This window comes from Garra rufa, chromosome 14, assembly GCF_049309525.1.
Source record: "Garra rufa chromosome 14, GarRuf1.0, whole genome shotgun sequence".
In the NCBI taxonomy this organism is placed as follows: domain Eukaryota; kingdom Metazoa; phylum Chordata; class Actinopteri; order Cypriniformes; family Cyprinidae; genus Garra; species Garra rufa.
In genome coordinates, this window is record NC_133374.1 from 39,325,094 (window position 1) to 39,343,642 (window position 18,549).

The 18,549-nt window shown below is 36.6% G+C and overlaps 1 protein-coding gene across 2 annotated transcripts in view; it reads right to left on the reverse strand.

Annotated features, from left to right (window-relative positions):
• Nucleotides 1-4,200: 4,200 nt before the first annotated feature.
• Nucleotides 4,201-18,549, reverse strand: part of hephl1a (hephaestin-like 1a) — a 29,678-nt gene continuing 15,329 nt past the window's right edge. The window contains exons 12-21 of one of the 2 annotated variants that reach the window (XM_073817597.1): nucleotides 14,223-14,433; nucleotides 13,947-14,086; nucleotides 12,190-12,318; nucleotides 11,974-12,080; nucleotides 11,661-11,886; nucleotides 11,418-11,557; nucleotides 10,436-10,595; nucleotides 7,401-7,496; nucleotides 5,354-5,386; nucleotides 4,201-5,249 (exon numbers count right to left, since the gene is read on the reverse strand). In XM_073817597.1, the coding sequence (XP_073673698.1) occupies nucleotides 5,170-5,249; nucleotides 5,354-5,386; nucleotides 7,401-7,496; nucleotides 10,436-10,595; nucleotides 11,418-11,557; nucleotides 11,661-11,886; nucleotides 11,974-12,080; nucleotides 12,190-12,318; nucleotides 13,947-14,086; nucleotides 14,223-14,433 (1,322 nt within the window). In that variant the 3' untranslated portion in view covers nucleotides 4,201-5,169. The remainder of the gene's footprint in view (nucleotides 5,250-5,353; nucleotides 5,387-7,400; nucleotides 7,497-10,435; nucleotides 10,596-11,417; nucleotides 11,558-11,660; nucleotides 11,887-11,973; nucleotides 12,081-12,189; nucleotides 12,319-13,946; nucleotides 14,087-14,222; nucleotides 14,434-18,549) is intronic. The other variant, XM_073817598.1, reaches the window with a different exon arrangement.

Genomic DNA, 18,549 nt, shown 5'->3' on the forward strand with positions numbered 1-18,549 from the left:
AACATCAGATTGGATCAATCTGATCCGGATAGGAACTTTTCAGGATCAGCAAATCTGGCCAAGTGCTCAAACAGGATAGGAAATCACAATGTAGAACTATATATATGTAAAAAGCAACTAGTAGAATAGCCAGTGTGGGGTCAATATAAGTTTATTTTTATTTGAAATGAAAACACACACATTAAAAAAAAAAAATACTAAAAACAAGAAAAAAAAACACCCCCATCCTCTTCCAGCAGTCCGCTCATCTGAGACATACAACACAAACACTGTACAGTGAGGATATTTATAACAAGTTTCAAATATAGATGTATTGAATAAAAAAAAAGACTTAATGTCAAATAATAATTTCAAAAATCAGTGATTGCCATTCTTTGCATATTTTTGGTTATTCTGTAATCATTGCATGCATCACTAATAAATATTCTAAAAACAAAAATATTTTCGATTGTGATGAATATATATATATATCAATTAGTGACAGAATAAAATTTATCGTTTTTGGTCAATTTTGACAGCTGTTTGGGGGATTATTTTATGAGGCTACTTTCTTATTTTCTGTTTCTACTTTGCTGTAGGCCTATACTGAAAGGCTGAATACGTTAAAGCCTACCTAATCACTGTAGCCTGACGGATGAACAAATAAAATTAAAACCTTATGAATAAATAGGATGTCTTGTAAAATACTGCATGATCCAAATGTAGTATTATTTGATACATTTTTAAAGTTTTCATTACATTTTGGGCATAAAATCCACGCTGAATCCACCCTTCTGATGGGATCAGTTTAATCCAGATTTTTTGGATCAAAGTGATCCAAATCCTACAAAAAAGGTCTGAAAAACCCAAACTAAAGGTTTGATCCGGATCAAAACCAAGATTGGATTACCTGATCTAATCCGATTATGTAATCCATTTTTTCTTTTGAAAAACCCATTTTCAAGATTTGATCCAATCCGTTATCCAAAATCCTAGTGGATTACTTTTGAAAAACTGGGCCCAGAAGGGTGGATTCAGCGTGGATTTCATGCCCAAAATGTAATGAAAACTTAAAAACTGTATCAAATAATACTATATTTGGATCATGCAGTATCTTACAAGATATCCTATTTATTCATAAGGTTTTAATCTTATTGGTTCATCCGTCAGGCTACAGTGATTAGGTAGGCTTTAACGTATTCAGCCTTTCAGTATAGGCCTACAGCAAAGTAGAAAGAGTTTGGCCTCATAAAATAATCCCCCAAACAGCTGTCAAAATTGACCAAAAACAATAAATTTTATTCTGTCACTAATTTATATATATATATATTCATCACAATCGAAAATATTTTTGTTTTTAGAATATTTATTAGTGATGCATGCAATGATTACAGAATAACCAAAAAAATGCAAAGAATGGCAATTACTGATTTTTGAAATCCAAAACAAATCCAAATCAGAAATAGTGTCTAACTATTGCGTCCCTTGTTGCACGTCCTGTTTGCTCGTTCTGGCAGAATGCAGGAGGTTGGTTAGGGTCTCCAAGGGGCTCAGGTGCATCATTGTCAGCACAGAGAGGGACATTGCGCTTAGTAGCGATGTTGTGCAGGACAATACAGGCAAGGGTTATGTTGCATGCTTTCTGTGGTTCCGCTCTCAGGTAGTTAAGGCATGCAAAGCGCCTCTTAAGAACTCTTTTTTTTTTTTTATTCAATGCATCTATATTTGAAACTTGTTATAAATATCCTCATTGTACAGTGTTTGTGTTGTAGGTCTCAGTTGAGAGGACTGCTGGAAGAGGATGGGGAGGGGTTTTTCTTGTTTTTAGTTTTTTTTTTTTTTTTTTTTTAATGTGTGTGTTTTCATTTCAAATAAAAATAAATTTATATTGACAACACACTGGCGATTCTACTTGTTGCTCTTTACATATCCATAGTTCTACATTGTGATTTCCTATCCTGTTTGAGCACTGGTTATCCAGATTTGGTGATCCTGAAAAGTTCCTATCCGGATCAGATTGATCCAATCAGATGTTGCTTTGAAAAACTGGCTCAAAAGTAATCTGGATTACGTGATCACGGATCGCAAAAAAAAGGATTGCTAAATCCGGATCAATTTTATCCGGATTAAACCTTTTGAAAAACCGAGCCCAGGTGATAAAATGAATTGTACTGAAGCGAATACTGTAAAGTGCAAATAGGTGAAGTTGCATTTTATACTCCTTATTTTTTTAAGTTCAAACTGTTATTCACTTCACCCATCAGTAGATTTAATGTTGTGGCTGATCAGTGTAAACCAAGTATGTGCCTGTTTGTAAGGAATGGGTGTCTGTTTTACTTTTCATGTTCTCATGTGTTTACATAGACAGGGAGTCTATCCAAGAAGTCTCTTTCTGTCACTGATGGGTTCCTTGCCATTGTCACCTCTGGCTTGCTTAGTTGGACACACTTATATTCAGCCATATAACTGAATTGACTGTACAGACACTATTGGATGAGAAGTGAACTGAGCTGGAGTATAACATTTTGTTATATTGTTTTCTACAGGGCATGCTTTACAGCTGAATTGATCTCATTTCATGGTTGATAATCTGATTCTTATATTGTTTTGTCATCTTTACCAGTTATGAAATTGTAGGCCTATGTATTGTTGGATAGCAATCAGCTATTTAAAAAGTAATTTCCAGAGTTTGTAGAACAGATTTTTTTCCACCTTAGAAATATTATTAGTTACAGTGTAGGCTTTCGTCATACTGACGGCAAACTCTGGGTGAAGCACTTTCATCTAATAAGGCCTACGTTTAAAAAAATAGTGTGCAATGGTCAGGTCTACACTGCAAAAAATGCTTTTCTCATTTAGATCTTGTTTCCAGCCAAAATATCTACAAATTATTAAAGGTGCCATAGAATGGAAAACTGTATTTACCTTGGCATAGTGAAATAATAACAGTTCAGTACATGGATATGACATACCTTGAGTCTCAAACACCACCTTATATAAATCTGGTGTTTGCAAAAGACCACTGAAAAATAGGTAAATTCCAACATAACACTGACTATTATGCAATAGACAAGATCATTAATAGTTACGCCCCCAACATTTGCATCACCCAATCATCAGTAAAATCAGTACATCAGTAAAATAAGGCAAGCCACTGAAAGGACATGGTTAGCTTAATGCTAGTGCTAGCCTGTTACATTGCAGTACATAAGATTTCACTTCCCACATAAACAGAGAGATGACTGCGCTGATGATGGTGAATGATTTACAGATCCTGAGCATCACTAGCTTGTGTGGTAAGTACTTGTGTCGCTGCTGTATAACTTTACAGAGCACAAGCGATCATAACAGTCAGAGTAAAATGTTGCGGATTCAAAAGGGCAGACTCAACAAACCGCATATTAAAAGCGGCTAGAGCTCCATAATTAAATATATATTTCCTCCATGTGCAGGCTATTGAGATGAGCCGCTCTGTGAAACAGCCAATCAGAGCAGAGCTCCTCATTAATATTCACGGACCTTCCAAATAAAGCAATAACAGAGCATTTCATTCTAGGGACAAATCCAAGGGTTGTAAATGGACTTGTAAAACTATTTCTGGACAATTTGTGCCCTTTCCTATGCCATACCTTCTATGTAGATATCAGATATTGTATCAATGCATTCTATGGCACCTTTAAATAAAGATTATTGTCTTGTTTTCAGAAAAAAAAAACAAGTATAATTTAAGTGTGTTTTTGCATGAAAGAAGCAAAATAATCTGCCAATGGGGTAAGAAAAATAATCTTGTTTTCTGTTTGAAATAAGATTTTTTTTTTTTTTTTGCTTACCCCATTGGCAGATTATTTTGCTTGCTCTAAGCAAAAACTCACTTCCTTTGTACTTGTCTAAAAAATCTATTTTTAGATGTTGTGGCTGGAAACAAGACAAAAAAAATCTAAGTTAGAAAAGCATTTTTTTGCAGTGAAAGTGCCATAGGTTTTAAATTAAACATCACTTACATATATAATCCATGATAAACTTTCATACACTAATGTGAAGTAATCACACGTACATGTATACTGCTGAATGCTCAGCAAATGCATTTGAAATGCTTGTAAACACCAATGTAAAATGCGTGCTGTGACACCTATATGACGCTTACAGTACATATAAACTGCCTGCATACTTATAATTATGAAACACTCAAGCCACCATTGTTCAAAATACTAATACTACTACTCATATTCATAACTCCGCTTTTTATTTTATTCTTTTCATTTTGTTCTTTATAAATCAACATTTGTAATTCAGTATCACATTAGCCACAGTTCATCAGAAAAAAACAGGTAACAATTACGATTACAAATAGTTGTAATCAGAAATAGAAATGTCACACAGCAATCTTAAATTACAAACAATATTAAACAATTCATCCACACACTCATTACTCAACTCACTCTTACTCAGTCACTAACTGAAGTGGCACATGCAGTTTTGGCCACCATTAGTGCATTTATAGGAATTGAAAGCAACTGGCATAGTGCAGTTCTACAGCAGCTACAGCTAATACATTGTGCTTATAAAACTCCACCTCAGCAGTTTTTTTTATTTGTAGCAATTCTTTATATAAACTATTTCACTGGTGCTCAAACCTGTAGCGGAGACCCTTTTCCATCCAGTAGCCACAATCGGTCGATTAATCATATCGGCCAGTGTAGTCCTACCTAGCTATCGGTATCAGTAAAATCAAATATCGGTCGTCCTCTACTAACATTCCAGGTGAAGGTTATGAAGTAAATATGTTGTTTTTTATTGTTCCCTTCATTAAGTGCATTCCTAATGGCAAACCTTATGATACATAAGAGCCCTGCTCCCTCCAAAGTCCCCACTTCAAGGGTTCTACTTTAGGACATAGAGATGCTCACTTTCGATTGGAGAGAAATAATAATCATGCAGTGCTGGGGAGTAAAGTACATTCTCCTTAATGTTTTGATTTTATGAACTAAAAAAATTATATGGATAATTACACAGATCATTACTTGCATGTTAAATCAAAATGGAAAGACTAATCTTTATATCTTCCTTGTTCAAAAGCTGTTTCCCTCAAAACGTTTCCCTAACAGCTATACAGTGATAACGCTAGATGAGGTAACGAAGTAGTGAGCATCAGTGTCATAACACTTTCATCGTCAATTTGATCGTTTTTTTTCAGTGTGATACAAAGTGTGAGAGGACCAATCCAAGGAGACACAGCATCACAGTGGATAGGCTTCCAAAACGATTCAAGGCTGAAAACAAACACAGAATATCATTTTTAAAAGCAGTTTTCATATTGTATATAAACACTGCTTGATTTTGACAAACAATGTAGTGAATATAAATGTTTATTTACCGCTGGCTGAACTTTTGTCACCACTTGTTGACCCTGATGAACGAAATACAAATAAAAATCAGTTTATCCAGGTTAGTCTTTCACCATGTTAAAAAACTAAAAGCATAATTAAATCCCTAAATGAGAGAGCAATTATTTGTAACACAAAAGAGAACTCAGGAAAAAGTACATGCATACTTTTGAGAGTTTAAAGGAGTCATGTTGAGAGTTTATTCATCTTAATTTATCAAAGTGGTCATTTTATATATTTTTGCAAATTTGAAAAGAGGATAAACATTTACTGTTTTTATATGAACAAAGCACAACTAGGACATTTGTTTTAAAAAGTTCTCCTTTTGTGTTATGTAAAAAAGGGAATGTCATGCATGAGAAAATAAAGAATTCAGTTCAATTTCTTGGTATCCCTTTAATGTATGTGGATTTGTTTTTAAATTATATATAGTTTTATTTATATATTTGTATATTTGAATAATTGCAATTCAAATGTAATTTTTGTCCTTCTGAAAAAGGACACTAAAATTACAACAGAAAGTGGAACAACTCTCACCAAGTAACATTAAGATAGTGGCCTTTGTTAACATTAAAGCAATTTTGACATTTACTTTTAAAAAATACTTTTTGTGCATTGCATTTTTTGTAGATCATCTTTAAAATGTTTCTGCACTTTGATTGCAAGGCACACCTTCACTTGAACTGCTGAGACCAACACATCTTTCAAAAAGCAGCTGAAGACACACCTCTTTCACAAACACTTCACCTACATGTGCACACCCTTAGACCAATGCATTTTCAAAATATTTCCCACCAAGAGAAATTGTTTTTGTTTGCTGTTCACAAGTGGAATGTCTTGCCAAGCAGAGTACCTTTCAAGCACATCTTGAGCTCCAAATAATTTTTAAAGATGTTGAAATTTGTCGAGTGTCTCTCCACCATTTCTAAATCATGCACAACTACAACACATAGCAACCCTATTGCGTGTACATTTACTGACACAAATACACTCTTTAGATCTTTTTACTGAACCGAATGACCATGCTGTTCTCTGCTATTTATCAAAAAATTTGCACAACCATATTTGTATTTTTTTCTATCCAAATTCTATAGCAGCAACATTGAAAATTGCTATCTCTGTGTGATTGCCGCCTGTAGCAACTGGTTTGACAGGATTAACAGGTGAACTGTGCATTGGTTTTGGTATTCAGTAAATTTCCCACCATTAATATATATAAACTTGATTTTTGATTAGTAATATGCATCACTAAGAACTTCATTTGGACAACTTTAAAGGTGTTTTTCCCAATATTTAGATTTTTTTGCACCTTCGAATTCCAGATTTTGTTTTGTTGTATCTCGGCTAAATATTGTCCTATCCTAACTAGTGAGCCTCTTGAGATGAGCAAAGTGAGGTTTACTCATTTATTCATCCCTATTGCTCAGAGCACTCTGGAATACAGTAAAAAGCATTTGTGCTGTTGCAGTAAGCAAATCCCTTCCATTAGCAGCTTTTGTGGACTGCAGATATTCTGGAAATTGTTTCCCTTGAGAATCTACTGGCATCTCTTTTAACACGCCTGCAACATTTGTTGCTAACCTTCTAACAATTATCTCCCTTTCAATGTCCATTACTGTGTCTGGCCATAGACCCGACTCATCGGTTAGGTAATCTGTATTCTCATCTTCCTCATCACCAAACTCTCTACTCTGGCTCTTTTCTTTAGCTAGACTTTTGTTGTCTTGATTGCACTTTCTACTTCCATCATCCTCACTGCTTCTGTCCTTGACCCGATCTTCCTGCTCAGCATTTTTCACCAATGTGAAACCATGAAAATGCCCTGGGTCTGGAAAAGGTGATATGCTTCAACTTACTAATAAGTACGTGTGTAAATATTAGTCTGTAAAATTAAGAGAACTACACCATATTCATTATATCAGCAACTTACAAATCCTTTCTGTCCACATTTATTATGAGCTGTTGTGCATTTAGATGATCAAATTGAAATTCAAGAAATGTAAACAACAATATTAAAGCTTGTTTTCTAAAGCTCACCTTCTACCTCAGATATCCTAGTCACCTGCTTCTTCCCCTTTCCCTGATCTTCTTCACTGGAAGCACGAGTGGTTATCCCTGACACAGTGTTTGTTTCTGACACAGAAGGGATAGTTCATAGGTCAAGGACTAGCTTTTACAATAACAAGGATATTATTATTATTATTATTATTATTATTATTATTATTATTAATATTGTTAATATTATTAGTAGTAGTAGTATTACTCAGTAAATAATAAGTTTCACACACCAGCTCCAGAAATTAACGTGTAAAATAGATAAAACTGAAATCAGCCATTTGAACCAAATTAGCTCTATACATGAATTAATCAGACTGGTTTATCAATGGGTTTCTCCAACTCATTAAAATTAACCTTTATACTCTTTATACTTTATAAAATACAAGTAAAGCAGTAGTATATAGTAACTGAGTAATTTGTATTTTATGGTAATTAAAACAGCTTCATACATGCATATATATATATATATACAGTACAGACCAAAAGTTTGAACACACTTTCTCATTCAAAGAGTTTTCTTTATTTTCATGAAACTTTGCTGGAAGTTTCGCCTGGGTCTCTACACATGAACTCAAGCACTGAGAACATTGTTTGTGTACACAGAGTTTTCTAAAAAGAAAGGTTTTGAACAACTCTCTTTCACTGTTTGAGTTTCCTCTCGCGGCCGTCTTGCCAGTCAAGAAGTGTCCATCTCCGAATGCGAATTATAATTACCATTAGGTAAAAAAAACATTGAATAATACTTTTTATGTATGAGACTACCTCTTGAAGCTAATCAAGAGAATGCCAAGAGTGTGCAAAGCAGTAATCAAAGCAAAAGGTGGCTACTTTGAAGAACCTATAGAATATGACATATTTTCAGTTGTTTCAGACCTTTTTTGTTATGTATATAATTCCACATGTGTTAATTCATAGTTTTGATGCCTTCAGTGTGAATCTACAATTTTCATAGTCAAAGAGTTTTCTTTATTTTCGTGACTGAGAAGGTGTGTCCAAACTTTTGGTCTGTACTGTATATGTCAAGTCAGAAGTTCAGAACTGGTCTGTGAAGTGCCGCATTTCTGAACAACATTGGCAGCAGCTTGTATGCCCTTGACAGCCACCAGAGGACACTCTTCTGGATTATTGTTTGTTTGTTCTGGACTTCAGTTCCCAGTGCTAGTCTTCCTTTGCAATGATTGTTCCATTACCCTCAACCTGATATATATGATGTTTACTGATTCCTTATCTACTTCAGTATTGCATTATATTAATGGATCTTCTTGTAACAGAGTATTCAGTGACAGAATACTGAAGCCATTTCAGATCCAGCAGCTAGTCAGCCTTCATTGAATTTTGGACTATTGGCATTTGGATTCTTCGTCCAGCTTCTATGAAGGAGAGGAAGGCACAGCTACGGCAACAAGGGATGAAAGTAGGAGGCCTTGCACAGACTTTTTGGACTGGAACTCAGTGACTCTAAATTAAACTAGATTTTTAATGAATGCCTTGATAACCCCTTGCCTCTATGGGAGATGGAGGGACTTAAGACTCTTGATTATTAGGGGTTCATTGACTATCTCTGTTGCCACAGTAGTAACACCAGGCCAGTCTGTGTCCATTGCAGTCCCCCTAGAGATACCAGAGTCTGCTACAACACCTCCAGTGGATGTCGAGGCTTCACTGTCTCTGACTTGTAAACAAAGGCCAAAAAGGAGGAGGGCAGCAAAATCCGCTCTAGTGGTCCCAAGTCCGGTGGAACTAAAGGACCAGACTCTGGTAGACCTTAAAACAGTGTTTTTTTTAAACCTGTCCTGGAGGCACCTCAGACCTGCACTTTTGGTATGTCTCCCTTATCTATAGTAGTCCCAAGTTTGATGGTCCTGGAGGACCTGACTTCTGCACTCCAAAGTCTATGAGCACATTCCAGACCTTGTTCCAATCTATGAGTCTACTCTAGGGCCTGCTCCAGTCTATGAGTTCACTCCAGAGTGCACCCAAGTTTGAGTAGGCTCAGGAGTTTACTCCTGAATCTACTACAGTTCCTCCCAAGGAGGCAGCTTCTGCTGTAGAGTCTCCTGAGGCTTCGGCGTCTGCTTCATCTCCTCTCTTGTCTTGAATCTGCTCCTAAAGTGGGGGGTTATGTCACAGCCAGCAGCTGGTATGCCCTTGATAGACACCAGAGGGCACTTCTTTGCACATTGTTTGTTTGTTCTGGACTTCAGTTTCCATCTCCTTTGTAATCATGATTTCTGTTACTCTGTGTTTTGCGGACTCTATATTGTGGATTACCCATTGTCTTCATTTTCTGCCTGTTGCCCTGTTTTTGCAGCATTGTTTGGGACTGCAATAAAGCTGCTTTTGTATATTCTTGTAGCAGAGTATTCCGGGACAAGGCCACATACAGACTGACCATTTGGCAAGTTTGTTACAAAATGCATATAATATTCATCACAGTTTTCTGCCCGTGTGCAAATCATCCCTTCTATATAAAAACTGAAAACGTATAATATTATTGAGACACTATACTAATGCAACCAGCTCTGTATGTATTGCCGCATGAATACTTTGTTTCATACATATATAAAAGCTCCCTGTGTATTAGTGGATTATACTATACTACCTAAAATCCATGTAAGCTTCTTATTACACTTTGATTCTTGCTTTTGTGAATTAGCCTGTGCATTCCTGGATTCACATGTGCATTTGTTGCAGTATTTTTGAACAAAAGATGAACAAAAATTCAGCTTCACTCCAGAAAAATTCCAACTTTTCTGGGCACTCTTCTGTTAATTATGTTTCTGTAACAATGGATTTAACATCAAAGGAGCAGGAGCAGGACTGGACACTAACGTACTAATGCATGTCTGAGTTTAAAACAATAATTTGACACCAACCAAACAACTTGAACTCTAAGGGCAAACAGACTCAGGTCCACATCATAAACTCTACTGTGGAAGCATCCTTATGCTAACCTTAAAGGCTCTCTCTAGGCTTGGAGCTCTGTATGCCTTTTTGAAAACGTTTATACTAACCTTTAGAATGAACAGTGAAAAGTGTCTCCATGCCCGCATGGATGTGGTCGGTCACATGGCAGTGAAGCAGCCACTGTCCAGGACTTCCTGCAGTCAGTTCAATGGTCTGAAATGTTCCTGGGAACAGGTCGTATACATCAGCACGATGAGGATGATCCGTCTGAGGGAAAGAAAATGAGAGTGTTTGAGAGATACTTTAACACTTAAGCTGTATTTATGCTTTATTGTGTTTCAGGAGTAAATCTACTGGGGTGGCATGGGGTGGGGGAGACCACCTTAGCGTTTAATATCCCAAACTATTATTTAAGCACAGTTCCTAGTCTACTTTCAATAGCAGTGCTTTAATGTGATCTGATAAAAAAAAAAAAAACACTATGCATGGCGAAATAATAATAATAACAATAAAAAAGTAAAACATATATAAACAATAATAAAAAAAAAAAAAAAGCCTCATCATGGAAGCGTCTCAAAATGGCAAATGCTTCTCACCATAACGGTGACATCAAAACCAAACTATCCAAACCTCTGTTAATCTCAATAAAAACTTGTGTAAATGTATGACAGAAATAAAGTCAATCTGGTTTATAGTAAGTGAAGCTGGTAATGCAGTTTTTGGAGATATTTGATGACACTAGAGCTTGACATCAAACAAAGGTTGGGTTTTCACTTTTAAACAAAATTTCATCACCCAGAACAGGCAATTTTATGTCAATTTAGCATTCTTAATAGGAGACAGCGGCTACTGTTTTCTTGGCCCAGATATTTGTAATTTAATCATTTTAAATTATTTTTAGACAGCAAATGATTGCTTTGAGCTTCCTCTATAGAAATGCAACTGATTCACATATTAACGGACATGATACTGTGTATGTCAGGCATAAATTCACAAGAAATACGCATTAACACTTGTTTTGATGTTGACACCCCTCATTGTCCTCATGTTACCCCCTTTTGATCTCCTCTAGTGTGTTTATGTATTTACTCTGTAAATGAAGCTCTGAGCATGGAAATGCACAGTGTGCATGTCCACTTCACTCCCCAGTCCTATCAAATACCACTCGGTCTTGTCATTCTCTGTCATATTTAACCCATGGAGGTTAGCATACAACTTTCCGTTAATACCTGTGGATGAGAAAGAAAGTTTTAAGTTTTAACAAAAAGTCCAACTAAAAAAAGGCATGTATTTCTCCAATAAACTTGGAGACAATGACATTCACAAAATTACCATGCATTTTGTTGCTCTCCATAAAGTCTGCATCATACTTGTCAAATTTTTCTAGGTCTGTGCTGAGGTAAGTTTTTATGTTTTCATCCAGGTAATGGGACATGTTTTCATCAAACACCATAAAAAGGAGGGCAAACTCTTTATCAATGTCTGTCCTACATCTGTCGGTGTTCAGGGTGTTTTTGCGGCACACTATCAGTGGACCCACCAAACCGCTCATCAAGTCCTGAAGAACATTCACACAGTAGAGCTGTAAATCTATAATCACACTGTACAAACTCACAATGTCAATTTCACTTTCTTATCTTTATACCTCAACTAAGCTGACAGAAGAGTAGTAGGCATATGTTATACAGTTTGGCTCTTTTGGACCAGGACCTGATCGTTTTGGAATGGTCCAGTTGTATGTCAGCACTTCACCTATTACACACATAACACATACACATAAAGATATGCTTATCAGTATACCATACAATCACTCCTTTCCAAATAAAAAGACAAATTAGACAAATTTTTGTAATGAACAAACCTGGTTGAACACCATTTTGATGGGTTTTACTGGTCTTCACTCCATGGGCATGAACAGAATATGGCCTGCTGGCTTTGTTTTTAAAAACAACCTGAATCCTGTCACCAACCTCAGCTCTAATGATGGGTCCTGCAGATAAATTGAGAGTCACAATAGAATCACAAAAGCAAAGGTAAAAAGCTAAAGAAGAGACCAGGGGGCTGTTTCATAAAACAAGTTTACCAAATAAGCCAGGCTTATTTCAGTTAGTCTGACTTAATGTAACTTGATTTGGTTTCCAAAAGGAAATTTACCATAGCTCAAGCTCAGTCACTGTGGCAACTTATGCTAGGAAACAAACCTGGTCCAGAACTGGCTAAACTGAGTTCCTCTAACACTGACCAATAGATCGCATTGATATTACCACTGACTCTCTCACATACAATTATTTGACTTTAATATCCTTCCAAAAAATGCAACTTAAATAAATAAAATAATAAAATATAGGCTACAACCAACTGCGTAAAAATAGACTTATATGTAGGATTAAAATTCTACGTGTCACATTTAATATCCAACAACAAATATTTGAGCAAAAATGTATATTTTACACAAAATTATTGTGCTATTATTCTGCATTCTTTCTGTTTAGTGCGCATGCGCGCAGCAGCGCTTGTTCATCCTTGTAAACAAAAATGGATATACTTGCAAGACTTTCTAACATTAACAGATGAAGAACATAACTGTGACATATCTGTTATGCACTAGGGAAAACACAACGTCCCAAACACATTTAAAGGCACAAATATATTTGCTGTTTGCTGTGGTGTAAGATTTGTTCCATGATCGACATTAAGGGCTGACATTATCTTGACTCACTAAACCTGGATCAAATTAGTGAGATTGCGTGAACTAAAATTGTCATTTATGAAACCCGTTTTAGTCCCAATTGACAGGTTTTTCTTAGCGTCTTTTATGAAACAGCCCCCTGCTTTACCAATAGTGAATCTTCAGCTAACACTCATCTATAAATGTGTGACGCTTCATAATATTGTTACTAATTAAACCTCTTGTATGAATGTTTGATTTTTGAATTTAGAGAGCTACAACTAAATTTACAACTACATATAGGGTGTGTTCACACTTGTAGTTTGGTTCGTTTGGTTCATTTGGTCTGGGTCAAAAAGAAAAATTATACATTTAGTCTTGGTCCGCTTAGCGTTTACACTGGCATTTTTGACAGCGATCCTAAAGAATTCACAACCTGATTGGTCGGGCTGAATGACATATATTTTGTGACGAAACTCACCGAACACTCCAAACAAAAGGAAAAGGTGCAATCATATAAGAGCTCATATAAGGCACTTTATCTCCTTGTTGATACTCATTTTGCTTTGGATACACCGCTCCTTCCCTTTGTAAAATCATGTCGCATAGCATTGCAGATTGTCATTGCTTCCTGTTTTTGATTCGCTTAGAAGTATTTGGTCCGTGTTGCGTACATATATCATTCAAACCACACCAGAGTTTGTTTAAAAGTGGACCAAGACCCATCTTTTAAGCGGCCTCGCTCCGCTTTTTTGGTGTGCACCAGGGGTCGGATGGTAGCATTCACACTTACTTAAATGAGCTGCAGAGCAATCGCTTTATCATTTAATCATTTTAATCGAACCAAACACATGTGAACACACCATTAGATTTACAACTAAATCATTAGCAGTGTTTTCAGGGGGAAAAAAGTAGTTTACAATTCATTCTTACAAAATTAGATACCATACCCATTATTTCCAAGTGTTCTTCCTCTGTAATCCTGGGTTTCCTTTTGGTAAATGATTCATCTGTGTATTCACGAAACACCACCTTCTTATATTTAGCACCAATCCGATTTTCTGATTGTTCGAGGTAAAGATTTCCAGGGCTAAGTAAGGCAGGAGAGAAAAAGGAAAAAGTGTGTATGCATTCTAGAAATCTTAAAATCCAGTCCCCTGTTCTTATATTTTACAGCTCAACTTAAGATTGTGTAGACACATATGCTTATAAGTTTGTGTGTATACCTTTCATCCAGCGTAGTTTTGTGTTTCTCTAATTCCCATGTGCGGTCTGGGGCATAATTCCACTCAACTTCCTCTGCTGCTATGTAGTACCGGACTGGGGAGCTGAAATGTTCTGGTTCAGGAGTCTTTGCTGAACAGGACTTGACTTCATAATGTTGACGCATACCAGCTTGATAGTGATCACCCGTAAGACAGCTCAGCTCAAACTGGCCTGAGGTGGAAGATCATACTGATGAGTAAATGTCTTTACTGTCAAAAACAATAATATATACTTCAATGATACAGGTTATCAGGATATTACATGGATGGCAGTATTTTCCTTTTGACATGCCTCTAAAAATATATATATATTCCTATCTGCGTTGCTGCTGAGCATTTTGTCACTTTTTGCTTATTAAATAGTTCAACTTCAGTATGATCATATATGTGATATTTGGCACTATAACACTAGGACATATTTTTCAAGAACAGGTTCCAAATGTTCAAGAAGTGTTCAGGTTTCTGCCTCACTGTCACTTAATTTAAGAGCAGGTAAACAAACCTTAAACCCAGTGGCAATAAACAGAAGGGACTGCTGAGGTCCTGTTTTTAAGTCGTCTAGCCAGTGAAGTCTCAAAGGCTATACTGTCAAAGAGGTCAGTTTAGACAGAATACAAAAAATGCTGTTAGGAGTAAAGATCTATTGAGGAAAAAAAAAGACTCTAAAAACTCTTCCCCAGAAATGACAAGTTGGAACAGCACTAGAAAGAGTCAGGTAATGTAGATGGTTCAGAGAAGGCAGGTGGAATCGAGGTCAGAAAATATTTAGTTTAGTTTAGATCTGGACAAGTGAGTTCTATGCACCACCCTAAACTAAATGAGTATGTCTGGCATTAAGTGATGATGTTTATTTAGCCAAGGATTGAGTAACAAATACTTGCCTTAAGCACTATATTTAGTACACCCATTAGGGGAGATTTTCTGTTTTACTGTGAACTCTAATTTTGAAGCATTTTCCCTGCTGCTATTGTGTTTGCCCTGTGTTTGACCTGTCTGAAACTGGATATCCCTGTCCAAGAGCATTAGGTCTGTAAGGGCAGACAACATTAAGGGCAAGTTGTGGTAGAGCAGCTGATGAGCTGTTATTGTTATAACATGCAGGTTCAGCAGTACAGTACAGTGATTGTGTTTCTCCTTTCTTCAGTGATTCTGCTTGTAAACAGCAGGTGTTTATCACTAATCGCCTAATTATATCATTAACTTTAACACTGCTTCACTGTTAACTCTAGGGGTTTTGCTGTGTCAGTAGCAGATGACCAGAGACAATGCACATTCAGCAGTTAATATCCAGACAGAGCTTAGATTAATATTATGATATTATTTTAGGTATAATGTTTACAAATAGCTGGTCAGCTGTTTAACTGGTTATATCATGAGCTATTATATGGTCTGCCGACTTATGTCTGAGTTTCGAGTGACTCAAACATAATTCTGTTGGGAATTATCCCAGCGTGGCATACACTATACCACCAAGTGTTCACTTGGCTTATAAAGTGTGTGCATAATTATTAGGCAAGCTGATATTCTGATCATATATTTTTTCCAAGCACATTTTACCAATTCTAAACCACATCAATCTTATTGACTACTGTTAATTTTGTATTTAATCCTTTATAAGTGATATATAATAATCCATGAAGATTTAAAAGAGATTTAACTTATTAAATTTACATTATTAAATGCCCATGGGAAATATTCAAAACTAATGTAAAACAGAAATGGCAAAGTTAGGGCATGACCATTGGCAGTGTACCCACACCTTGGTTCACTTTAAATTCAAAGACCTTTCAATGACTTTCCAGGTCCAATGCTCCCAAATTCAAGGACTTTATGTGGGGACACATTTCATGCATAAGCAAGGTTACATTGTGTTACCTTGTAAGATGCAATGTTACAGTTGTCATGTGTCAAACACAACTATGCAGAAAAGCTTGTTTTTGCATTTATTTTTGGCTATACAACAGAGATCTGATATTCTTTTTGTCATATTTCTGCATAAAACTGAAGAATAGTCAGTACATCCTATACTGTATTCTAAAATGATCTGACATTAACTTGTGCATGGATTTTATTAAAAGCTCTTAAAAAGAGCTTAGGCTCATGTAACCTGAAGTTTTAAGGTATATGCTATCCACTTCGATAGATGATCTCAAGGCAGCTGGGACCATAGTCACCAAGAAAACAATTGGTAACACACTACACCGTGAAAGACTGAAATCCTGCAGTGCCCACAAGGTCCCCTGCTCAAGAAAGCACATGTACAGCCCGTCTGAAGTTTGCCAATGAACATCTGAATGATTCAGAGGTGAACTGGGTGAAAGTGTTGTGGTCAGATGAGACCAAAATCCAGCTCTTTGGCATCAACTCAACTCGCTGTGTTTGGAGGAGGAGGAATGCTGCCTATGAGCCCAAGAACACCATCCCCACCGTCAAACATGGAGGTGGAAACATTATGCTTTGGGGGTGTTTTTCTGCTAAGGGGACGTCAATGGGACGATGGATGGGGGGCCATGTACCATCAAATCTTGGGTGAGAACCGCTTTCCCTCAGCCAGGGCATTGAAAATGGGTCGTGGATGGGTATTATAGCATGGCAATGACCCAAAACACACTGGCAATGCAACAAAGAGGTGGCTCAAGAAGAAGCACTTATTTTTTTTCCACTTCAAGAACTCCATGAAAGATGTACAAATAATAATAATAAAGAGCTTTCTGGAAAAAAAAATACCTTTTAATTATAGTAGACTGAAAGACAGGCATTGCTAACCTTAGGTAAACTAATCATATTGAATTAGCAACCAATGCCCAGTCATAGAATATGCATGAGAAATTTGACAGTCATCCTAAATATACTGCATACCTTGTGTGCACTAAGAAATCATTATGGGCTGCTTCACAGTTGTCATCTCCTCTCAGCTGTCTTCTCTAAAGGCCAATTCACACTGTACTTATAGACACCGACAAATAGTTTCAGATCAGTGTGTTATCTGTTGACGTCTGTTGGCCATAGTCGCTGACCCTTTGCTGCCTTGCAGTCAGCATTCAACAAGCTTGGGCAAGAAACAGCCATTCACAGACATCAAATCATTTAGCAGTGCCTCTGCAACAAATTTTGTTGGTTTGAAGGGGCTCAATACCCTCTGGAGTTCCCACAAGACACAGACTGCTTTGTTGGGAACAGCATTCCAAATCCGGGTACACTTGGCACGAACAGCAGCAGTTTCCCTACAGCAGGTACAAGCGCCTACAGACTAGTTGTTCACTCTGAGGTTGCATTTTAAAGACTACAGTAGTTAGTCTCTCCTTGTGTGTTCTGATATCCAGTCACGTCAACAGCAAGTTGTGCCAAATTCTATCACAAAGATGTTTTTTTTTTAAATGTTCTTTTAAGCCTGCATTCACATCAAATTTTTGACATATTCCTGCTTCCAAAGATGTATTAGAAGTAGGGCTGCACGATTAATCGCACGATGTTGTGAGGCACGTTTAGTCACTGAAGCCGGTACTTTGATTAGTAGTAAATCTCCATCACGTTACTTCAGCTGGAGCGGCAATTAATACACAGAGACGTAAATCACTGACAAGCTACACCAAATCGCGCTCAAAATCGAATGCGATTTTGAGCGTGATTTGGCGTAGCTTGTCGGTGATTTACGCCTCTGAACGCTCCAGCTAAACGCACGTGATGGAGATTTACTACTAATCAAAGTACCGGCTTCATTGACTAAACGCGCCTCACAACATTGTGCGATTAATCGTGCAGCCCTAATTAGAAGGCACAACTGTTGCACAATTAATTATATTAAGCTCCTCTTTGTTTAGCTCTGACGCAAATCTGAAGACTTTCGGATCATTTTAAATGCAAAATACCACATATAAAACAAAACAGTTGCAAAAACACATGCTCATAATGACCACTGTTTTGATGTGCTGCTCAAAGAGAAGTTTATTCAAGTGTGATATTACTGTACTTCTTTTAAACTGAAAAATAGTAAAGTATACTTTCAGTCTACTTTTTATGTACTTCTCAGAAATGTGCTTTATATACTTCTCAGAAATATACTTAAAATGACATTTTAGTATACTTGACTTATACTTAGAAAAAGTCTCAATATATTTGAGCTCTACTTGTGCTGAGAATGAGAATCCGTGTTTTATTGTTATATGCTAGGGGCGCTATTGCACATCTTCTGAACAGAATTTCCAAGTGAAGACGAAAACGAAACAACAGATGCTTCCACATGTAATCTAACACAATCGTCAGACATAAAACAGCATCAAAACCATAG